The 25357-nt window shown below is 31.6% G+C and overlaps 5 protein-coding genes across 5 annotated transcripts; 4 read left to right on the top strand and 1 right to left on the bottom strand.

Moving 5' to 3' along the window:
* Positions 1–266: 266 nt before the first annotated feature.
* On the top strand, positions 267–6088 carry Tsp_03598 (Nck-associated protein 1). Its single transcript, XM_003379901.1, has 21 exons — positions 267–371; positions 591–683; positions 738–794; positions 1252–1389; positions 1452–1516; positions 2013–2069; positions 2520–2743; positions 2801–2853; positions 3356–3475; positions 3527–3696; positions 3756–3887; positions 3982–4097; positions 4159–4306; positions 4380–4462; positions 4525–4622; positions 4721–4814; positions 4913–4996; positions 5432–5542; positions 5610–5722; positions 5787–5876; positions 5954–6088. Exons 1-21 carry the CDS (start codon positions 267–269, stop codon positions 6086–6088), a joined length of 2286 nt encoding a protein of 761 aa, XP_003379949.1.
* Positions 6089–6388: 300 nt separating this feature from the next.
* Positions 6389–12060, bottom strand: Tsp_03599 (26S proteasome non-ATPase regulatory subunit 2). Its single transcript, XM_003379902.1, has 18 exons — positions 11926–12060; positions 9816–10010; positions 9585–9712; positions 9289–9516; positions 9068–9226; positions 8865–9009; positions 8747–8810; positions 8549–8680; positions 8368–8474; positions 8176–8303; positions 8016–8115; positions 7797–7959; positions 7559–7740; positions 7336–7494; positions 7112–7280; positions 6837–7058; positions 6629–6771; positions 6389–6565 (listed from the first exon to the last, which is right to left on the bottom strand). Exons 1-18 carry the CDS (start codon positions 12058–12060, stop codon positions 6389–6391), a joined length of 2736 nt encoding a protein of 911 aa, XP_003379950.1.
* Positions 12061–15017: 2957 nt separating this feature from the next.
* Positions 15018–16001, top strand: Tsp_03600 (ubiquitin-conjugating enzyme E2 Q1). The gene is given in 3 exon segments (XM_003379903.1): positions 15018–15147; positions 15160–15534; positions 15565–16001. 3 exon segments carry the CDS (start codon positions 15018–15020, stop codon positions 15999–16001), a joined length of 942 nt encoding a protein of 313 aa, XP_003379951.1.
* A 7445-nt stretch (positions 16002–23446) lies between these two features.
* Tsp_03601 (putative iron ABC transporter) lies at positions 23447–23796 on the top strand. Its single transcript, XM_003379904.1, is given in 2 exon segments — positions 23447–23742; positions 23754–23796. The coding sequence occupies 2 exon segments, from the start codon at positions 23447–23449 to the stop codon at positions 23794–23796; spliced, it is 339 nt and encodes a 112-aa protein (XP_003379952.1).
* A 256-nt stretch (positions 23797–24052) lies between these two features.
* On the top strand, positions 24053–24467 carry Tsp_03602 (hypothetical protein). Its single transcript, XM_003379905.1, has 2 exons — positions 24053–24190; positions 24249–24467. The coding sequence occupies exons 1-2, from the start codon at positions 24053–24055 to the stop codon at positions 24465–24467; spliced, it is 357 nt and encodes a 118-aa protein (XP_003379953.1).
* Positions 24468–25357: the final 890 nt, after the last annotated feature.

Below are 25357 nucleotides of genomic sequence, written 5' to 3' on the forward strand. Positions count from 1 at the left end.
TGTTGCAATACTTAAAAAAATTTAAATTCATTAATTTCTCTCAATTTTGTATATATTCATTTTATAGTTTTACTATTTTACTATTTTTGTATTTCACGATTTTAACTACCGTATGTCGAACCTACCTTCATTATGGAAATGATATGTAATTTTTATGTACCTGTTTCTGCTTTGTTTTCAGTTTCTCTGAACAGTTTTACTTATATGCATATTGCTCTTGTTATTACGAGAAGAAATCATTTTCATACATAAATAAATACAAAATAATGATTAAAGCCATAAGTCCTTCGTCGCAAAAAATTGCAGAAAAATTGGTTATACTTAATGAACGAACAACAGGAATTATAACACGTATTTATAATATTAAAAAGGTAAGTAAAATTCATTTAAAGGAATGTATATATTAATCTGGTCATTATTTAAAGGCATGTGGCGATTTGAAATCAAAACCAAAGTTTCTTTCTGATCGCAGTTTGGAAAATGCGTTGAAAACAATTACGAAAAAGTTTCCAGGTTTAGATAACAGGAACAGCAGTGTAAAAGTTATTCAAATGTAATTGATTATTAAAAATAATATTGGCATTTTTTAGACTGTTGTGCAAAGTATCAACGCAATTAAACAAGATATAATTAAAGCTTTATCACTGTATTACAACACTTTTGTGGATTTAATGGATTTGAAAGTAATTTTTAAAATTTGCATTGTTTTGCAATTCTAACATGTTCCAAAATTTTAGGATCACATAACTGAATTATTGACTATTATTGATGCTTGTCAATTGCATTTAAATATTGTAAGCAAGTTTTAATTTATAATACTGATGCTATATTTCGATTATTTAGACGGTAAATTACGATCTTACACAGTTGTACTTGAATTTGGTATGTAATTATGTTGCTATGATGATTTTGCTTTCACGCATAGAAGATCGTAAAACGGTACCAGGACTGTACAATGCTGCGTATGAATTGCAAAATGGCGTGCAGTAAGTTCTTTCAATTATATGTTTTTGTAATAATAAATTAATTATGAATTGTTTTTTATACTTATTTTAATAGTTTCAATGTATTGTGTAAATATATGAAATTCTTATTGTAGTGATACGTGTTTTCCTCGGCTTGGTCAGATGATAGTTGATTATGAACAGCCTTTGAGAAAACTTTCTGAAGAATTTGTGCCGCATTCTAAAGTGAAGACTTTGTTTCATTTAATAAATTAATTTATAATTTACCAATTCATAATGATTTCAGGTTTTGCTTGGAGCAATTAATTCACTTGCTGCCGTTTACGTTCGTCGAAATTTAACTGCTGATAAATGGAGAGCTGGTCAAATTTTAAGTTTAGTTACAGCTTCTAATCAGCTGTTAGCTGTAGCTCAAACAGATACGGTGAGAAGTTTTGTCTATATTCCGTTTATTTTATCTTTATTTGAACTGATTTATTTTTGAAGATGCCATGCGAATATTTATCTCTTGAAACGATGAATCGATGGATCATATGTAAAATAGCTAACAGGTTTTTTTGTTATTGAACAAATTATTTTTTTTGTTTTGCAGTCAGTTTGCTTATTTGTCACAATGCAATTGCACAGCCAGTTTTTTGTGATCTTTGGCGTCAAGGTTTAGAATCAGGTCTAGCGATCACATTGTTCAGGGACGAAGTTCTGTATATTCACAACGTTGCGCAGACGTACTTTGATTCAATAAAAGGGTATGCGAAAAAATTTTTTCTTTTATAAGTTTTTATAAATTTTTTTTGTAAAATTTAAATGTATTTTGGTATTAATAATAATTTAATTTAAATTATCTAAATATATCTATTTGACCTATTCGAAAATAGGCGGTTTTTGTTTAAAAGTTACCGTCTTAAGAATGTCAGGTATAATTTCTAGTTGAATTTAACGAAAGAAATCATTTTCGGGATATGTGATTTAAAATGTGTTTATAATGTTATATTTTTTGAATCTTGTTCGGGTTTGAGTTGTGTTCGATTTGAAATTTCGATGTTTTAGATACAACAAGCGAGTTGCTGAATTGAAAGAATTTGTTGCCACTGCGGTGCAGCATTCGTAAGTTCAACTTTGAAGTTTGCATTCGAATTAATTTAAGAAAAAATCAATTATAAATATTTAATATTAAGAGTATGGTTTATTTTTTAGCAGTTAAATTGAGTTTACGTATTTATGATTTTTAAAATTGAATTTAATAAACTCTATTTGATACTGTAGATTGCAAGTTCACAGTGACAGAAGAAAATTTCTTCGAACAGCTTTGAAAGAGTTGTTTCTTATTTTTACTGATCAGCCGGGTTTGTTAGCTCCGAAAGTTCTTTTGGTTCTCATGGCGTTATCTTTTTCGAAGGACGAAGTAGATTGGCTTATGCGCCATTCAAATTGCTGGCCCCAAAAATCCGGAAACAAAGGTCGTGGCTATGAAGATATAAGCGATCGGTTGTTTATTTGGCTGTTTAATGGTTTAAAATTTTATTAGTTTTTTTTTTTGGAAAATTTGATTTTCAGGGTTTTGCCTGAGATGCTGTTTTACATGGTCGAGCTGAGAGAATTATTGCTGCGCTATAGATCGGTTGTGCAACGCTATCATGTACAATATTTGGCTGGATTCGACGCTTTGGCGTTGAACGAACTGTTGCAAAGTATCGCTTCTATTCCTCAGGAGAGCAGTGTAATTTTTTCTGACTTTTGCCAAGCTATTGCTGAATTAAATGTCGAAGATTTGGAAAATGGTAATTATTTCTTTTTTATTCTAATTTAATGAAGATTTGTTTGTTTGTTTTTTTTAGATTCTGTTGCATACAATTTTCAAGGTTTGAGGTTAGATTGGTATCGTCTACAAGTAAGTATTGAGGAAAATGCTTTTGTTTGGTAGTACTTTTTTCAGTTGTAATTCAAATGCAAATTGCATTCAGGCTTATACAAGTTCGGCTAGATTTGGTTTTTGCCTGCATGATCATGCCAAGTTGGCTCAATTAATGAATACAATTGTATTCCATTTGAAAATGATCGACTTTTTGGATCAGATTATCAACGAAACTTCAGATTTATCTTCCTACTGGTAAGCTGTACTTATTAATTGTTGATGTAGATTTTTGTTTTTTAAAAATTATTTTTAATATAAAAATTATTAATCTTTTTTTTAGCTTTTATTCTGTTCTTTTTGAAGAACAATTTCGACTGTGTCTTGAATCGCCTTCACAGTCGAGATATGTTTGCGTTTTTCCAAAGTTATGTTCACATTTTGCGAACTGTTTGCATAATTTATGTCCTGAAGAAGTAACTGATTTATTGCAATTTCTATTTTCTCAGTTGAATTGATTTGTTTTTAATTTCATTTTAAGCGCATTCATATAGAAGAAAAAGGATTGTCATTGTGTAATTTGTTTCTTGATGAAATTGCGAAAGAAACAAGAAATGTCGTCTCCACCGCTTATGAGCAGCATCGTTTGCTTTCTGAGGAGGTGATAATAATTTGTTGTTTTAAATTATTTCAGAGAAAAATTCATTTTCAGCTATTGCCTAAAACGTGTGCTAAACTGATTGCCAATGCAATAAACAAAGAAAATCGGAAAAAGTCGAACTTCATGACGTTGGAGAAGAAAAGCTTCAAACGATCGTTGTCACCCCAGCATGGCTATCCTGGCGATGAAAGTTACAGACGTTCGCGAGAAGATATGACTTTGTAAAATAATTTTATAAAGATATTTTAGAAGAATCAATTTCTGTTTGCTTGTTGTTTAGAATTGATAAGTTGCACTTTGCCCTGACCGAACTGTGCTTTGCAATTGATTATTACCCCCAGATTGTTGTCTGGGAGCACACGTTTGCCCCACGTGAATATCTCACGCAGCACATTGAAGCCCGTTTCAACAAGTAAGCATTTTTTTAAGAAGAAGCAATAGCAAAATGATATAAATCCCTTTCCCAATCGAACAATCCTCTTCTGATTGCGTGTGTGTTTTTTGAGGACCGTAGTGGCAATGGCTATGTATGACAAAGATACACAAGAAATTGCGAAACCCTCAGAGTTGTTGAACAGCATACGCACCTACATGGACGTATTGCAGACGTTGGAAAATTATGGTAAAATGTTGTTGTTATTTTTGTTTGTTTGTTGTATTCTCATTGGTTTTATTTATTTCAGTTCAAATTGACGTTGTACGAATCTTTAACAACGTTTTGCTGCAGCAGACGCAGCACCAAGATTGTTACGGAGAAGAAACGTTGACAACAATTTATACCAGATGGTTTTTGCTTGCATTGCATGCAACATTTTTGCTTCCATATATTATGTAATTGCTTTTTTCTGAACAGGTATTTGGAAGTGTTGTTACGTCGGGTGAGCAATTATCAAATTTTATACAGTGGGCATTTGAGAACTTTCGTCAGCAATCCAATGTCAGAAGTAGCTACTTCTTTTTTTCCTGAAGAATACACAGATTATCCAGGTTTGCAGTTTATTTAATATATTTATATATATATATCTGTTGCAGTTTAAATTTTGTTGTAGAATTGTGCGCATTAGCTGAAATACTTGGTGCGTATGGGATGAAATTTTTGAGTGAACGTTTGATGTGGCACGTTGCTGGTCAGATTAGTGAACTTAAGGTATTGTATATTAAGCTTTTTTTTGATTAAATATTTCAAGTTTAATTGAATATATTACAAGTAAGGATGGAAATTTAAATTAATATATGTTCATTTAGAAACTAGTGCTGCAAAATAGAGAGAGTTTGCGAGCGATGAGGACAAATTTTGATCGACCAGATAGAATGCGTGAATTATTCCGTCATTTGACAGGTAAAAGATATTGTTTCAACAAATTATATTCAGTCGTTATTTTTTTTTTCGATAATTTAGCATTTTAGTTTTGTTGTTGAAATTGATGTATTTTTCAGTTACTGATGGAAACAAAAAGCATCTGGATGCTGTTGACAATCTGTTACAGCGTGTGACAATTGTTGGCGAGATTGTCTGTTTTCGTGATTTGTTGAGACAAGGATTAAATGAGGTTATATTTTTATATTTAATAATTTATTGCATTTTGAAATTAAAGAAAAAATATTTTGCTTTTAGCTGGTCTCTGAACGAGTACCGTTTCTGGTGAATTGTATGGAAGATTTTAAGACGACAACTTGCTCGGGCGACAAGCTTGATATGTTGGTATTGTTCAATATTCTTTTTTTTTAATTTAAAATTATTATTCATTTGCATTGAAATTAATTACTTAATACGACGTTTGTTTATTAACGGTCACGATTAGCCTGTTAGCGAGATGTTTTCGGCCGCTGGGATCAAGTGTATCGTCGATTCAGATTTGGTGAACGCACTTCGTGCACAGAAGACGGGTTTAAATATATTATGGGCATTTATTCATTGTTATTATGTATACATATTTTTTTAAAAAAATGTTTCAGATGATGCTGTTGATGACGACTACAACGTTTGTTGCTTGCTGATGGTGTTCATCGCCGTTTCGCTGACCAGATTGGCTAGAAGTGAAAATTTCTACCACGCAACATTGGAAAGTATCCACATGCTGTTTCTTTTATGTTTCACATCTGCTTATTTGTTCATGATTTGTTTTTTATTTAGCTCATCTAAACAACAGTCATTGCATACCGAAAGCAGTGAATGCGATCGCTACAGCGTTGTTTTCAATACACCGACGAGAAGATATTGTTGATCGGATGAAAGAATTTCTAGCTGTAAAATTCTGAAATTTTCAAAATTGCACTTTAATTATTGTTGTTGTTGTTGTTTTTTTTCAAGCTGGCATCTAGCTGTCTGTTGCAAATGGACGAAGAGACCGACCGAGACACGTTGAAAAACAAAGACACGGCTTATATTATTCTTGAACAAGTGATTGGGTTTTTTTTCAAATATATTTTTTAAAAAATATTTATTCCAGTATTGTTTATTTATTCATCTATTGTCAGATTGTTGAAGAATCACCGTTTTTGACAAACGATATTCTGGAATCTTGTTTCCCGTACATTCTCATTCGATGCGCTTATCGATCTTGTTATCAGCAAGCGTTCGTGAACAGTATCAACAACAGCGTGAGCGCGTAAACGATGAAAAACAAATTTCAATTCTTTATCATCATCACAATTATTCTTAATTTCATTTTATTATATTAATAATTCATCCCAAATCAAATCACTTCCATGAACAATTAGAATAATATTAATACTAATACTTATTATTATTACTGTTGTTGTTGCTATTCATTGTTGTTGTTCTTTTTTTTCTTCTTCTTCTTCATGCTAATTTGTTCGTTATTTGATTTCAGAATTAGGATTTTTCACCAGTATCACTGAACCTTCTAAGATTGGCGAAATTGCTATATCTAAAAAAAGATAATGAATCACTTATCCACATCCATTACTGTTCAGTTCGTTTGTTTGTCTATCGAGATAAATATATAATTTACATTCGTCAGTAGCTAATTCAGCGCGTTCACCGTGGGCCAGCAGAATCGGCGTGTTGTAAGTTTGAAAGCCGGTAATAGTTTTCGGTTTGCCTGCTTGTCCGACAACGTCTACCGCCTGAAAAAGCGTGACAGTAAAAATTTACTTTTAACTACTTCTCAGTTTTGAAATCTTCTTCACCTGGCCAACTCGAACGTTCACATTACACTGCTCCAAAGGACTGGTTGGATCGTTCGGATCTTTGGGCGTGAACGTTATTAACATGCGTGGATTCATTGCAGGTACCAAACAGTACAGTAAGAAATGTTGCTTGGATAAAATGGCTGTTAAGAAAACATTATAAATATAAATAGAGGGTATGTTTAGAGGAAAAGAAAAAGAAGATTACTGTGTTTTGGATCGAGAAAGAAAAAGCAAGTTGCGAAAAGACCGCCCAAAGCCGACGGACTCAGCAACTGCCTTTCGCTGTGGAATGGATTCAGCGTCATCGTGCCTTTGCCCAAGTGCGTCAGACCTTGCGCTATGTGAACCAACATCAACTGAACCGCATCTCGACAATGATGCGCCGCAAGATGACGTAGCGTTGCATTCACACGAGCATTGTTCGTTCCTAAAGCCACGAACTGTCACCTTATGGGGAAACTGAGGAAAATTCAAATTCACCTGCTCCCAAAAGACCCAACGCGAACACTGCACTGTAAGCAGTTTCAACGTCGTTATCGTGAGCGAATTTGCTCAACGTTTCCAAAATATTCAACTGTGGATTGCTAACAGAAAGCAATCCCAAAGCAACTGGAACCGCATGGCGTACAGCTTGATCGCAATAACGCAACTGGAAAAACAATGATAAATAAGTGAAGGCTATCACGAAAGCTATACATATATACAAGATTGGTAAAAAGACGAAATGCCATGCTTGATCCAATATCTTCACAAATTGCAATCAATGCAATGCCCAATACTGCAACCGCTTGGTGAAAACTGGCACCTTGAGCCTGTCGCAATGCTTCCATTTCTTTTTTATCTTTCTTCTTTTCTTTTGTAACCTAAACAAATGATCAAGTTCAAATATAGCGAATTTTTTTTCAGACGCTAACTAATGCCGCCGACCTTCTGCGTAGATTCTGCGACATCATGCCGTTCAGTGCAGATGTACAACAGCTGTTGAATCTTCAAAACATTTCCAGTACCAGCATAAGCGGCAACCTCAACTAGTGTGCTTCCGATGCTACCGTACGGCTTAGGCAACGCTCTCAGCATTTCCACCACAGGCTCGGCTTGTTCTTGTCTTCCTGAAATGGTAAGTTTTTTGTTCTTTTCGATGTTTCATCCGACGCGAAATACATACCTAAGAAAACCAAAGCAATGCCAAGCAAAACGTTGCGGTAATCGTGTTCTTTGTTCAAATTATCCCCTTGCTCTATAAGATGTTGAAACAAAATAGCCGCTGCATCCGGATCACCTGATCCTACTAAAACGAATCCCATCGCCAAACCAATCATTCCCGAAACCTGAATCAGATTCCACTTAATAGTATTATAGAAATAATTGCAATTATTATGCGCACTTCTGCTGGAGTTTTATCTACTTTCAAAGCTTCTCTTAGTTGTGGCAAAATCGTTGTATGCACAGATTCCAATTTCGAATTCGCATACGCTAGCCCGATGCTGTAAAATTGAAAATTAACATTGATTTCTGAAATTTCGGTCAAAAATATAACGTATTACCCTAATGTACTGCAAACACGCAATATGGGCTTATCGGACTGCAGAAATTCCAACAACAATGCCTGTGCTGGATCACATTCATGATGTACACCACAACTAACTATACCAACAGCTAGTAGACTCCCTGCCTATACATTGTAATTGTAAAGAAGTAGAGGAACTTAGTAGAAATTACAAAGAAATTTCAATTACTCTTATATGATCATCAGCGGAATACATGAATTTGTCAATATTAGTTAGACCATTGTCTACATCCCAGCGGTAAATTAAACCTTGACTAGCTGCTGCACTGACCATTCCTTGAAAGAGATGAAAAATTGTTTAATTAATAAATGGAACAAATGGATGAAACAGGGAAACTTTCTGCACAGACCATGTTCTCTGTTCTTGTAGAACCAAGTTGCTGCATCTTCTGTAATCATACGATCAACACAGAAGCCAGCATTTATGAAAGCGTTTACAAAAATAGTCCCTATGTTTTGTCTTACTGAATCAATTTGCGGAACTGAAAAAAATTCTCTAATCAGAAATGTGTATTGAAAAATGAACATCATTACAAAGAATTCCTTACCCGTATGTTCAGAAACATTACTCTTGTATATGTCTTCTGGAACTTTTGGCTCCATAATATCCAGCTAAATGAATTCAAAATTTTATTACTTTTCAAAGTGAAGGAAACACGTATCTACCTCTCGAGCCAACGCTAAAAAGTACTGTGACATATTCGAATTGGACATTAACTCTTTCAAGTCATTGACGTGAGGCAAATCGTCTGGAAGATCGAGAAAAATTTGATGTCTGGCAAGCAAAAATGCCAACTGCTTTTGCACAAGGCTTAAAAATTAAGAATTTCTTTCATCTACAAACATTTTCTATATCCACAAATTCATACATATCCTTGCAGTTCAAAAATATTTCTTTCACTTTTTCAATTTTGTTGAGGACAATTGCACAGCGCATCGCCAAGACTTGCTTGTCAAATTTGAGATATAATCGCATCGCACATTCCATAAATTCGATGTTATCCGGGTCCGGAACAAACGGTACGCACCTACATCATAATATAATTTTAGTAGGAATGAATAAATGGGTTAACACGGCAAAAATATTTACGAAGTTAAATAAAGACAAACTCTTGAATGAACATCCACGTCACAAAACTCTTCTAACAAGTGCAACTGTTCAATTTCCATTAAGAAGTCGCACGCTTCCGCTTCGCCATTATGGGCCAAAAAATACGGTACTATTTCACGAACAAGCGCGTCAATCTGTTCCATCCCTGTTTGATTAATTTCGTTGTCGTTGTCTTGCCAGATTTTCACCAATTCACCAGATAAATGACTTGAGAAGAAAAGGTATTATAATCAGATGGTTATAAATATAAACCAAATGTTAAAGTGCATATTTACCGAACATATTCATAACCCCAACTACCGACATCATTTTTTGACCCAAGAAAACGATATTTGAAACAGTCTTTTTCATCTTCTTTGGCGCACGTCATGGCCAAAGCAGAAATAATATCTGCGCACATTTCCTTAACAATATTTTCAATCAGTGTAATTTATACAAACCCACATACTATGTAATATAATTTTATTTGAATATATACGCAAACAAAATTTCCGAATTAAATATACCTTCGCAGTCTCGTCTTCTATTTTCCAATAAACATCTTTCATTGTATCATAATGAACTTGCATGAATTTCAGCGGTTTTGGAACTGCTGTTACACTAGCTGTGGAGGAACGAATGATGTTGCGAAGTCCTTCCAAAGCTGCTGGATAGAGCGCTTGATTAGGTTCCTTAGAAAAACAGTTATGTATGAATAGAATCTAAAAACATTTCAAATCAACCTGTAAACGGGACACGAACAAATCCAATTCCGCTTTCAACTTCTTATCTTCTTCCGACTAGAAAATCAGTAAATCATAAAAATAATTTATAACAATTTATATTTACCATTTCCTGCTCAGCATTTTCCGGCGCATTGTTCTGTTCAGATTTCTTCAAATGTTTCACAGTATCCTTCGCAGGATTATCAAATTTTTCAGACACAGCCATACTAAAATTTCTGAAATAATAATTCATTTAATAAAAATCTAGAAATATTAAATATGGCTCTGTTCTGTCTCTGAAACAGAATGACACTAGTGAAACTTTGAAATACTGCTCAGGATTTTGCATGAATATACGTGGATGAATTTAGAATAAAAAATATTCAACTCACATCTCAACGAGAATTTCCTTTCTTGCTTCGCAACGCTTTTAGCACAATATTGCTTTATAAAGATTTTATACAGTATGAGTTGTTATCATAATGAAATTCAGGTATCAATTTTAGCAACTTAAAAATTTTTAGCAACTTTTAATATATAAATCGGCTTTGTATTATTTTTATTATTGTATAATATTGTATTTTATTTTTAATTTCAACGTAAATCCAATTTCTTATACGTTAAATTTGAATAATTTTTAAATAAAGGATATATTATATAAATTTATATAAAATAATATAATTAATTTTATTACTTTATTTTTATAATAATGTAGAATTATTTTGTTATGACAGTTAATCCTTATTAAAAATATGAAGTCGAAATAAAATAAAGAGAGAATTTCATTGTTTTTCTTTAATTTTAGATTGAGGCAATCCTTATTATGTTTGTTTGTTAACTGCTTTTTTTGATTGGTGCGCACGTTGTCTAATTTTATCTGCTAAATGATCCCCTAACTAAGCAGCACTCTCTGCAGTGATTTTTGTTATATCCTTTGATATTCTGTTCTAATTTATTATTTTTTATACCTTTGATCATTTAATTTACTGTAATAAAGCGTTTGTCCACCGGTGTTAATATATATCTTAATTATCATTTTATTATTTGGTTGTACTTTAATTCCTGCAATCATATTGTCACTTTTTAAAATTATTTTCATAAGTTATTTTGTTTGATATTGTTTTTTTTGTTTTGTAAGATAATATATTCTAACTGTGTGTCGAATTTTGAATTATTTGTAGTATTATTCTGAAATTTTCTATCCGAAGTAATATTTTTGATGTATCTTTTTTAGGTACTTTAATGGTTTGCTTTTTAATTTCAATCAAAACATTGTCAATTATATTACATTTTCTTATAAATATTGTTATTTTCATTAGAAAACAAGCATGTCTGAAGAGGAAAGGCTCCCTGTTTTGAATGAAGTTACAATAGAAGTTTGTACTTCTTCGAGAAAACACTTGGTTAGTAATTTAATTCTGTTTTGTTCAGAATTTGTTTAAAGCTTTAATTTTTTATTTTGTTGCATAAAACTTGATCTTAATAAATGTCATCTTAATAAACTAATACATTTTTAAAAGCTCTTTGATTTATATTTATTTTGCGCTTCATATTAACTGAATTTTTAATATAAATTTTGCATTGTTATTCATAGCATTCAAATTGTTATTCAAAGTAAGTCAACAGGGTAGGAAATGTGAATTTTTATAACTGTATTCACACAGTAATTCAAATAATAGATTTTGGGTTGAATATTGTATTTTTGTTATTATTGTTGTTGTTGTTGTTGTTGTTTCGTTTGCAGTAATGGAAAGAACTTTTAATTTCAGCTTGACCGACCTCAGCAGCATGGTGAGAATTGTGCACTCTGTTATTTGTAAATATATTTAAATATGTATTAAAATTATCAAAGATTGTGAAAAGCCTATAAAGATAATGAAAAGCAGTCAGTTGGAAAGTGCTGAAGCGACACTTGCTTGTACAGGATACAGTTGTTCGTTCGGAAGTTATCCTGCGACGTCGTCAGAATTGCAAGAACAGGAAAGCTGTAATTCTGTGTCTTCTTTCGAACGTTTGCAGCCTTCAACTGTACTCCTTCCTTCGTCATCTGTAAGAAAAATTACCATTTTTATGCTATGCAGTTGAAGATTTTGTTCGCTTCAATTTAGGATAGCGAAAATATGCCAAATTCAAATGTTAGTTCATCGAAGAAGTTATGCGTTAGAAATCACAATCGGGTCTTATTAGGAGCTTCTGCTGGTGCTGATGAATCCTGTAAGACGTATCACTTGTTTACATGAATTTCATCATTTGTTGATGTTCATTACAAAACTGATAGTGGTAGTGTAAATACATTTTATGCTTATGCCGATTTTTTAATTTAATCCATTGCATTATAATGCAATTTTCTTATGTCGTGATTGTAAATGTTATTTGTATATTTATTTTATTTTTTGTATAATTTTATGTTATGCTGATTTTTTAGCTCAGATATTGCCTTCAAAATCTTCTTCTGAACATTCGAGTTATGTTTCTGACATACAGTGTGAGCATTTACCAGACCAAGTGCTGTATTTCCCTGCCTCTGTTGCAGATGGTGAATTAATTATAGCATAGTTTCCTATATTTATAATTTTTTTGTATTTAAGAATTCGAAGCTTTTCCAAGTATATTTGAGCGCCACATGAAACGCTACGGAAGTGAAAATTCAGGTAATTTATGTTTTTAATAGAAGCAATTTGTTTAAATTGATTGAACAGTTTTTTTTAATAATTGATTAGCATTCCCCAAGCGTACGGCAGATCGTTCTGAAATTCAAGGTGAATTTTAAAAATTTATACGTTTTTGAACAAACTATGGAATGCTTCTTTTTAGCAGATACCCCATCGTCATCGAATGTTTCAAATAGGTCAAAAGCATCGATAAAAAGAGCCAGTAAAGTTAATTCGTAATATATTTAGACAGACTTATTAATAAGTTACATTATATAGAGAAAAAAGCAAGAATGGAAAAAGAGGAACAAGGTCTGTTTCATAAAATTTGTTTTTTTTCCATTTGAATAAATTAACATTTTTGAAATTTGCAGAGAATAGTAGTAGCAGTTTGGTTGGGAATAATTTATCAAAAAGGTGGGTTGAAATTGATGAAGATATTAGCGTGATGTCTGCAGATGGTGATGATGGTAATTGAAATGTTTGTTTTATTGTTTCAAGGTAGTTCAGAAGTTCAAGAAAAAATTTTAGAACTGAAAAAAAATATTGAATTGCAAACTACAGAAAATTATTGGGAATATGTTGACGAAGATATTTTTTGCATGGTGAACTCAAATGGTAATTGAAGGACGAATTAGGGAATTATAAATCTTAAAGAATATAAAATAAAAGATTAGAGCATTTAATTATAACAATTTTTTGATTTTTTAGAATGCTCTGAGCGAGCTCCTACTAAGGGAGCTAGTTGTTCTTCATATACAGAAGAAAGTAACTTTTTTGTTTGGGTTTCTGTAATGGTTGCATTATTTAGTTGTTGTAGGTCAAGCAGGAGCGAATACTTTGATGAGTCACGGTAATAAATGTAATTGAGATGCATAACTTATTTTTTTAATTTATTTTTCAGAAAATGGGCATGGCTGTAATGCATCAGATGATAATGTGGCAAGTAATTTGTTTAACTAGCATAATTTTTCTAATGTAACATTTTCAATTGCTCTAGTATGAAGGAAAAGGTTTTCAGTCAGCTGAAGATTGATAATGTAAGATAGGCATTGGAGAATAAAATACACTGCATGTATGCAGTATCTGTTGAATTTGTTAGAAATGCGATTTTTACAAGAATTCCAACGAAATCTGAATTTTATGAATTTGTATTTTGATGTTAATGTTGACATTTCTTATTTATTGTTATTCAGTTTAATTCATTGCATTGCATTGGTGTCCATTGCAAATTCTAAATGAATTTGAATTGTTACTTCTTGTGAATACTGTCTGCTTAAAAAAAAGTAAAATTAGCTGAATTATTTAAAAGTGTTTAATCAATTTCAATTTTTGTTGTCATTGTTTCAAAATTAAGATTAATCAATAAAAAAATAATTTCGGGTAATTCAAAGAAAAATATTACAACGCTTTACTAAATTTTCACATTAATTAATAATGTATAATGATACACTGTTTACCCTGTCATACTATATTTATACCATGCTACCTTCATATCATGATGCATTTTATGATGCTGTATTTTGTGCTCCTAACGGTAAATTCTGTATGACGGTTTGTGAAATTTATTGTATGACTTTAAATATTCTTAAAATATATATATTATTCTAAATATGTATGTGTATATGTGACATTTTAGTGTTTTATGCAATAGCTAATTGGTCACCTTCATTGATTACTGTAATTTCAGTCTTGGTAAACTGTTTAATATAATTTTTGGAATCCATTGATTGCTGTTCAGTATTTGGATGTTTTCAATTAAGCACGATAAAATTTATTCATTTACAGAATGGAATTGTATTAAAAAAATATTTTCACTTTTCCCTTGAACATACAAAACAAAACCCGAGAATGTTAAAATACTTTGTTTTAAAGAGGAAAATATTGATCATTTATAATTTTCTAGAATTATTTTTATTCATTAGGCATTTATTTATTTAAAACCTGATTCATAAATTAAGTTCTATTGTTTATAAATACTGCCTGCGTTTTTTTCAATTTCATACTGTAATACAGCGTCAACTAACAACTTTATCCCGGAGGAACGGCGAATGTAGTTTTTTTGTCTCGCGCAGCACGTGTGTAATTTTTTAAAATGTTTTTTTTTCTTTTTCAATGACTGAGAGTTCTCAAGGCATACATAATATGTTCAATAAGTTGGTTAACCTGAAGTGAATAATGGCTACTGCAATAAGATGCATAACGAATATCCGATACATTGAATTACTTTTTATGTTTACCGTTTAATTAATTAATGCATATTTTGACATGTTGAAAACCACTTTTATATTAATACATTTAAATTCACTTTTATTTTAGATCTCCACCTATTTTCCTTCTTTCATCAAGAACAATGGCTGTTTCTGAAAGTGTACAAGATGATATGGCTTTTCTTTTGTATTTATTTCCAGCATCACATCCAACGTTCCAAATAGTAAAGGAATCGCCTACTGAACTAAAATGCACCTTTGTAATAGATGAAGGTGAGGTTTTAGACGTTAAGGTGACATTAAGTGACGGTTTCCCAGAAACGCCCCTTATTTGGTATAGTAGCAGTGAAGATCTGCGTGTGATTGAAATTCTCGATTGTCTTGTGGAAACTCACGATGGGTCTGGTATAGTTAAATACTTTCGAAGATTACTGAAAGCGTTGTACTCTGTTTTTGATGTCGAGGAGCCACCCCAGTTAGAACGTATGAGAGAAGGAAAGTGTCCACCGTGGTTTACCCGGAAGAAACCGGATGACGATATTATAGATTTGACGAACAGCGATGATGAAAAAACTGTATCAACTGGTAAAACATCCGACAATGTACAAGATACCGTTGCACTTAAACGTTTGATGAAAGAATTCAAAGCTGTCAGCGAAAGTGATTCAGTGAAAAATGGAATATTTTCAGTTTCTCTCATTGGTGATTGTCTTTTTAAATGGGAAGTACAACTTAAGAAGTTTTATGAAGGCAGTCGTCTAGCCAAAGACCTTATCACTTTGAAGGAACAACAAGGATACGATTACGTTTTGTTGAATATTATATTTCCGAAAGCTTATCCATTCGATCCTCCTTTCGTTCACGTGGTCAAGCCGATCATAAATAATGGTTTCGTGGTTTCTGGAGGTGCAATCTGTATGGAATTGTTGACACCAGGCGGTTGGAGTAGCTGTTATCTAGTGGAATCGTTGATTTTGCAAATTGCAGCTACTCTAGTTGAAGGCGAAGCAGATATTGTTTTTAATGGGAATTTATCTAATTATTCTCTTCGAAAAGCACGAGCTTCATTTAAGATGCTTGACATCCTGCATCGAAGCAATGGCTGGGGTCAACCTAACAAAAGCTAAACGGAAGCATACACTCTCAGCATTTTTCATATTCCATTTATCGCATATGCACTATTTTGCTTTTAGCTATAGATTCTTTTATTCACTTTGTAGACTGCAGTTTTTGCTTATTTATCATCTTTAGCAGTGTTCATTCTCCAAACATGAAATGTGCTCCGGTTATATTGCATATATCTGTTTTTTAAGATTTCATTTATTCTTATATCATGCACCGCATTCCTGTTTTTTAAGATTTCATTTATTCTTATATATGAAATAAAAGTCCATATTTATTTGTCAGTTGATTAATAATAATCCCTGCATAATTTTCAAATGCAGAGAGTACGCTAAGCATACTGTTATGTTTGTAAAAATAAATGTATTCAGTTTTGAAGTTATACATAATTTTTTCAAAACGTGAATTGTCATGGGAGACAATGGAAAAAAACTTCGGAAACGCTTTTGCTCAACTTACAGAAGGATCTGTGATTTAGGATGTACAGTATGTGATTTTCATGTTCAAGTAATGCTTCTGTAACTTTTACTCGAAGTTTGATTTATTATTATACTCAAATATGTTTAATGATATACTTTCCTTATGCATATCTACATACATACATGCATATGTACGTTATATATGTTAATTTTTATAATAACAACCCATCTCCGTATCAGTTTCTGAAAATATATATCTTTCATCATTTTTAGATGTCAAACGCTAAATTAGTGCAGCAGATTATTTTTTGAAATGCTGACAGAATTCATAATTTAAACTTAAAATTATTTTCACATTAAAAATAATTTATATGAATATGAAGCATCATTTTAAGCATACTGTAAATGTTTTACGTGTAATAGTAACTAGTGCAAAATTTGTTCTTATTCAATCATTGTAAATTTGATTGACTTTATAAATCTTTTATTATAAATGGTTATATACTGTGTGAATAACAGCATCGGTTTTATATTGGTAAGTTTACATTAATTACATTAAACATGAACATGGCACATACGAAATAATGTTTTACACTCTCATTTTATTTAATTTATTTGCACTTCATTAACAGAACTTTACGAATACCACACCGTAATGCAGAATGTTGTGCAGGTTAATTTACTTTGTAAAATGTTTTCCACATATGTGTGAAAAGATAAATACTTGTTATTTATGTTTTTGCGCATGTTAAAATCTTTTGTCAGTTGTCAAATGGGTGTGAAGTTCAAATGTAATATATTTCATGAATAAAATTTTAATTTTTTTAAAATTATGTTGTTGAGTTATAATGTTATTTGAAAAATTGTTTTCAAAACGTTTTCCATTTAGGCAGAACGGAAGTGTAATCAACTTTTGGCGTCAAATTTTTGGAGATGCTGGTAGGTGAATTTATTTCGTTTTGTCTTAAAATTCATCATTTATCACTTACTCGAACTTAATCGAATCAGTAAAGAAAATTATATTTTTTATCAAGAATTTGATTAATTAACATATAAGTTTCCGATATGGTACACTGACATTTCATTGCATGTAGGTGGATATTCGGCAAATCTTTTTTTGCTTTAATAGTTTTGTATTTTGCAAGTAGTTTTTGAATATTCAGTTTAGTAGAAGAATGATTAATTTTTGACTTTGAAATAAATTTTTTGCATTTTCTTAATCTACAAATTTGCATGAGGTTCCGCAGTTTTGAAATCACTTGTACATTTGAAAAACTTTTATAATGAGAACTTACGTGGAAATGTTGTCAACTGCGTGCACAACTTTGTCGTCTTTAATGGATATAATTCAGTTTACGTGTTTTCTTATATCATACATGTGCAGTTTTTAAGCTGTGAAATTGTTATGTTAATATTATTATAAGAATCCAAAATTTTGTTAAACAAATGTGTTTTATGTGTAGCTGTAAAGCGAAATATTACTGATGTTATATTTAAAATTTTATTTGAAATGTGAAATTTTGTTTTAATTAAGGAATGTCGATTTTTGTATTTGAACATAGCTTTATGATTTTTCATCATCAGTATACAAAATTTTATGTGTTATTTTATCAGTTTATTTTTCCTTTATATATATATATATAAACGTTTGTTTCTACTGTAGAATTTTGATTGTGAAGTACTTATTGCAATTTTTATTGCTTTGCATATTGTGAAAGTCGCGTTTTTTTTATTTTAGTAATCACTAATATGCGTTCATACACATGTATTTATGTATATTTTTAGGAATATTTAAAATAATTACATTTAATGATAATAAATGTTAGTATATTGAATAATGTTTGATGAATATATGTAATAATAAAGTTTTGAATTGAAAATGCATTTTCCAGTGAATTATATAATATTTTGTATTGAAAGGTATACTAATTTGTATTATTTATTAATTTTAACTTTATTTATGATTAAATTATTATTTAAATGAGAAACAATTCCAAAAATAGCTATTATTTATTTGCTCTATTAGTGTTTGATTCGTATGATGGGAGCATGTTATTTGTTGATATTTGTGAAAGTTGGAGAAGAAATTTACACTTCAACACAAGAAATGTCATTGTTAAACTCTCACGTGTCGACCTTGGAACTGACAAATGCATATAGATGTCAACTGTGTGCTGGCAAGCAGTAGTTGTTTGTAGAAGTTTTGGAAAGCAGCTGTGCTCACATTTTCGAAGGTGATATTGCTAGTTAAAGAGTTCGAGTGCGTAAAACGTTGAACAAATATTCACAGATGCGGTGCAATTGTCTTTACGTTGGTTGTTCATTGAAAATTCCCAAGTGCGGCTTGGACGTCAGTTAATTATCACTTTGCTGATTTAGCTGATAACCCGTAATATCTCAGAGTGTATTTCCATAAGAATTATACAGCTCTCAAGCTTAGTGCGCTGCTGCTTATAGGATCAATGATGTTCTTTTCGATAAAATTTGAAATTGAGATTCTTTCATTCTGAGGTATGGAGAAGCGAGAACGGGAGGGGGGGGGGAATACATCCCATAGAAATAAATAGTAGTTTCTGATAATTCAACATTCACCAAAGCAATTGTTTGATAATGATTTTCATGATGATTCCTCAACGACTGGTGTCCACGTGCCATCAAGATGACTTGTTAAATTGCAGAGTTGAACTGAAAGCATAAATTTACTATTTGAACATTTTTCAATCTATAAACATTGTCATAGTAAAGAAATATTTTAGCGAACTTTGAACAATAGTTATTTTTAATTGTAGAATGTAAAATTAAAAAAAATTGAATTGGGAATGAATGACCTGTGACAGTTTTATGTATTATATATTTGTAATTTAATGTATGAAGTAGAAATTTACTTGCATTTTTTTTCTTTACTAATTCTCTTAAATTTGATTTTTGAATTATATAACAGTTTGGCATTTGTCACTGCATTTTATCAAATTATGATTAATGCTGAATTGTAAGATGTATAAAAATTGAAAAATTTTTTATTCATATATGATGATATCCGTGAAAAATATTACTAAAAATAAATAGGGAAATGGTTAAAGTGTGTATTTCTATACCTTATATTGTATTGTTATAAAACTATGTTGCACAGATTTTCACGTTTTGCATGTTGCTTATTGATTACACGATCATCTATGAATATAACAGGGTTGTTTGAATTTTATTTGGCAAACCAACACATATGTATTTATTTACACAATTGATAATTCTTGTATAATTTAATATTGTGATAAGTAGTTAGTTGGTAAAGTTGATTTTCAAAATCAGGTTTAAAATAGGATGCGATTGATGTGTTAATTTTAGTAATTATGCAAATATTTTGTGTTTAATTTTCTTAGGAAATATCATTTTTTGTATACTTTAAATTTCAATTTTTGAACTTACTTTTCTATTACAAAATGCTTTAAAACTGATCAATTATTTTTTTTAGTAAATCAAATGATGCAATGATGTTGTGCAATTGATGAATAATTTTTTATTGAGAATTAGTTAATAGGAACAAATTGGAAATAAAGAAATTCATATTTTATATTTATTTATTTATATGACTTTTTCAATTATGATTATTAGTGGAGAATGAACTGCTTGTTCAAACATAAATAAGAAGTAATAGGAATAAGAAATAATATCGTATGACAGTGATGCAAAGCTTTGGCTTATTGTTGTTGACACAAGAAGGGAAATGAAAATGGACAAGCTTTATCTATCTATGAGGGCAGAAAGTGATTTTCGTGCGCCGGTTTAAATGAGATTAATAAAAACGATTATTATTGTTCATTATTTGCAAATGAACGTCTCGGTTGGAGAAAAGTCGACAAAGCTTGCTGCTGCTTGTCTTTGTTTGAAGCGTTCTCTGTCCATCAACACTGATGGATGACATTTCGTGATTGGCACACGTTTAATTCAAAAACGACTAACTGCTTTTAGAATATTTGGAAAATATTTCATTTTTCCTCTTCTTTTCTGACAATATTACAATATAATTAATAAATAATAACTCTGCCCAAAACCACAACATTCATTGATCAATTCAACAATTAATTCGTATATTTTTCAAATGGAAAATTTGCATATAGTGAATTAATTGCAGAAATTTCCTTATTATTATTTATTATTATTATTATTGAAATGTGATTCGCACGACATTATTTCGATGAAATTTTTAAAATAAGCACACATTATACAAGAAAACGGTACATTGTTTTGCTTATTGGTTTGCTTTTATTTATTTGAACGTTTTTTTTATTTTAATAATTCTGATGATCATGTTGTATTTCAACTTTGCATTCATATTTTGCTGATATTCAGTTTTATTGTGAACTTTTATTACGAATTTGTTGTTTGCGTGTGCATGTATGTAATTTGCATCTGATGTATCTTACAAATTATATTATGAAAGTAATTTTACTTTTTTTCAAATTGGTTTATTTATTTCAATATTTTACGCTTATAATAAATACATTTAATAGAAAAGAGAGAGTGTGCAGGAAAAAGTTTCCAGTGAACTGTGAAACAGTTGAGGGGAAATTTTTCATTTAAAAAGTAAAGTTATAATTCAATAATAAAATAACAATTTAGTGGTTGATTTATTTATTCATTTGTGTTTTTTTGAAAATATGTATATCAAGGAATATAATATCTAGTTTTGCTTTGCCTTGGGGGGAAGTGAGCATCAATTCAACATACGGTGGTTAAGCAGATTTTTAACTGATTGCAACAGTAAGCCTAGGGAATTTTTTATTATTTTTCGAATACCACATGACGAAATATTTGTAGAAATGTCATTTTATTTCGTTTTATAAATTTATCTTAATATTTCTGATGTTGAAGGGCGCAGAACAATGTGAACATTGTGAGAGGATGCTTATCATTTCTACAAATGAATGGTTTTTATAGTTTTGAAGAAATTCGAAATTGTATCTCCAGGAATGCGATCAGTCAAATTGATATTGTCCTTGGTTGATTTTAATTGAGTCACAAGCAGAAATATGTTTTTTAATAACGTGACATACGGGTGGCCTGAATGCATTTTCGTTACCTTTGTCAGCTGTTTTCCCTTCGGATCAGAGCACGCACGCATTTGCATGGTAAAAAGCAATACCTTGTATGGCATAAGCATATGTATGTTTGTATGTCAGTTATTTATTGAAACTGAAATTACTGCAAGACCTTGAGTTTGATGTTCTGTAAATGAAATTTGACATTTTTCATTGCTTTTTTATTTTCCAAATCAAGCCCAATTACTTTCCCTTTTGTAACTTTATTTTATGATGATAATTGTTACACTTTGACAAGTTTATCAAAATCAGAACCACTAGTTTGATTAAATTATCTTTTGCAAAGTCAGATCGTGAAAAATTTTTTGTTTGAATGATTTGAAATGTGTATTTTCAAATTATCACTTCCCTACTGTAAAAATATGCGCAAAAAGAAATTATTACGCTTTTAACGATAATTGCATCTCATAGTTACCATAATAAAATGGCATAAGATGTGGAGCTGTTGAAGAAATAAAAAGGAATATCAGTAAAAATAGTTGGATTATTATTTATTATTAAGATTTTTGCATAAATCAATCGTACGATGAAGAGACTTTTGAAAACACTCGAGAGAAATAATGCAAAGCTGGTGAGAAGAGAAATTAACTATTTTATTATTTTAAATGCGGGATGTGGGAGAGCATTTATAGCAAGTTGAAATATTGCCTAAACTTTGAAAATTGATTAAAGACATTTTTGAAAGAATGAATTGCTTGAAGAACTTTACCTTATGCTCATTCCGATTTATCAAAAAAAAAATAAAGCAAAATATTCGTATAATATAAGCTGAACATTGTTCTTGAATCGGAATTTGTATTATGGCACTGATTTTTCATGAAAATAGTTCATTTTTGTTATTTGCAAATCATATTCAACAATGAATATATTCTTGCTTCCTTGTTGCATGTGTAGATGACTTAAAATTATTACTATAAAACAAATTATAAAAATAGTAAGAAATATGAAATGGATTTAATGTTTATGATAAAATTGAATATTTTTTATCTTTATTTTGCGTGAAACAATAAAAAATTTATTAAGCAGTTGAATTTTTCAATTTCAACTCGCTGTTCAACTTTTATTTCTGTGCGGTCAATGATCAATCGATATGATATTTAAAAGTTTGCTTTATTGCTTTCATGAAATGTTATTTAAATAACCGATCACATTGTGAAAATTAATTAAAACGAAAAATGTAAAGTTTGTATTTTTGGAAATCATTTCTAATTCATCTGACTTTTCAGTTCACTTTTATTTCCATTTTTGCAGCATATTTTTCAAATTGAAACTTATTCTTTCTCCAGGATACATATCTTTCTCTGTTTTTTTTATTTCTATAGAATTTGAGGAAAATTCATCAAATGCGAAGTTGAGAAATATTTTTGGAAAAATTATCATAAGCTTTTTTTTGCGAATGTTGAGAAATGTATGTAAGCATATCTTGACTGTTGACTCAAATAAGTGATAAACAACTGGTAACATGGATTTATTTAGCTTAAATAAAAGTTTGCAATTAGTAGTAATAGCAGTTTTGATGTTCATTTTTTTTGTAATTTTTGTATGTTGTTTATATTTATGAATTAAAAAAAATCTTTTTTTCTGTTTTCATAGCCAAACTCTGTTATTTATCAATAATTTAATATGTTCAGTTGGTGTTGTTATTGTCAGAAACTTTTAAGGCTTATCAATTTTGCAGATTCAATGGATGATAAATTTGTTGACGTGGTGGTGTTTGAGTGTGAATTGCTGCATCCTGCTACGACAAATGGACAGGGTCCAGTTTTCTGGTTTCCATTTGAACCAATCAAAAGTGGCGCACGATGATTGGTCAAATGGTGGAAAACGTGTCCCCCCTGCCGCTCGATGGACGACCACCTTGATGGTCGTCATTGACACGATTCGGCGCCGTTAAGCTTGTTGTGGTGAAAAGCGAAAGCGATTACAGTTGACAAAATGGCTGGACTGCCGGAAAATACCGGCAAGCAGGTGCCGGTCGCTGCCAGCTGTTTGGCTATTGTGCTTGGACGATGCGCTGGTGGGGATGTTGTTGGTCACAGGATGTTGAACCGTCGCGGCCGACGTCAGTCGTCAGCGTTGAGAAACGGTAGTGCAGCGACGAAGCCGGAAAATGGCTATCGAATATTTCTCGACTTTGTCGACACCAACCGATCTGCTTTCGGGTGGAATCCAACGCTCGTTGCCAGCTTGGATGGGTTGGATTTTGTCGGCTTCGTACGACCCGGAACGCTGTTCGTTTCAGCCGAAGCCCCGTGCTTGGAAAATTTGCGAAACGCTTGGGCTAGGCGAATACTGAAACCTCCTTCCGGCTTTGTGATAAAAAGTTTTGGTAAGCATGCGCGGTTTTTTTTTCTCTTCTTCCTCCTACCTATAATTCATATTTTCTCTTTTTTGCTTTTTGTTCTTCTCATTTTGCCCCCTCAAAGCTCTGTAATTTCATCCTTGCTCGTCTCTGCTTTCACCGTGGTGTTAAAAACTCGCGCTTAACCCAACGTGCCGCTTGTTGTCGCCTTCTATCCATCACTAGCTGGTTGATCATTCATGGCCAGCTATTATTATGCTGGAAGACCACAACAAGTTGGCCGCGAAATCAATCGTCATCATTCATCACCGAACGAAACAATATCCGTCCGTTGGACGGCAGGGTTGAAATGTCCAAAATTTGCTGGCCATCGGCTAGTCTGCTTGATCGATTTACATTTTCTCGCTTTGAACTCTTTCTCTCTTCCTCTTCCAGACAGACACAGACGGACAGGCGTGTGCGTGTATATTTATTTGTTCAGTGAAGAAAGCAATTTCAATTGGAAGATATGGTCGTCAGCAGGGTGCTTCTGCTAGCCACCATCAGTGGACAATGGAGTTCAATTGTCCACGTAATGCTACTTGCTCTGACCAACTGCTGCAGACAAAATTTAAATTTATTTCTTTTCTTCGCCATCTCGCAGTTGACATATAGTTCAAAACATGCGAACAACAAGGAAAATTAATTGCAAATTTACCATTTGCAAGCTGAAGAATAATTTTAATTTCAATTTTAAGCAATTTGTTGGAAAATAATAAATGTTGCTGCATAAATAGGGAGGGCGAGAGAGAGAGAATGAAAGAGACGATGATTTTCCATTTGTCAATTTGAACTTGTTTTATCAGAACAGACAGTCCGGCTAGGTGGTTACTGCTGTTCATTCAACATGTCAAACATGTGTGGTGTTTTCATTTTTTTGGTTCTTTTTCGAAATGACAAGTCGCGAAGATTTGTCAAGCTAACATTTTCCACCTCGACCGAATGAACAAGGCCCAGGTTAATTGACATACGGTCGACTGGGCTGCAATACTTCACGGTACGATCTTGATTAGCATTGTTCCACTATACTAATGCTGTTAAGAAAATTTATCACTTAATCCATCCAATCAGCTTTTTATTATCGTCACCTTGTGAACGTTGGGTTGAATATGTTTTTTTTCCTGACCCAGTCCATTGATGTATTTTAAGAATGAATGAATGAATGAAAGCTACAGTTGGAAAATTATCAGACGTCATGTCACATTTTGTTATTAATAATAGGTTTAATTGAAACCAACGATGAATGAATCTTTTAGCTTCTTCTTCTTCTTCTTCTTCTTCGGATCGTGATTTGGTCTTTAAAATGCGCCAAATGCTTATCGATTTTGTATAATGCCGAAATGAACAAAGAGCCACTAACTGATGCATTGAAATGTAATAACTCATTGTCGGTTGAATGCCGTTCATTTTAACAATATTGAAAGCATTCCATATTCTCTCATCGTCATCATCATCATCATTACACGTCCGTCATTTTCCGTCAGTGTTCTATTTTATCACTCACT

This window comes from Trichinella spiralis (assembly GCF_000181795.1).
Source record: "Trichinella spiralis strain ISS 195 chromosome Unknown Scfld2, whole genome shotgun sequence".
NCBI classification, from domain to species: Eukaryota; Metazoa; Nematoda; class Enoplea; order Trichinellida; family Trichinellidae; genus Trichinella; species Trichinella spiralis.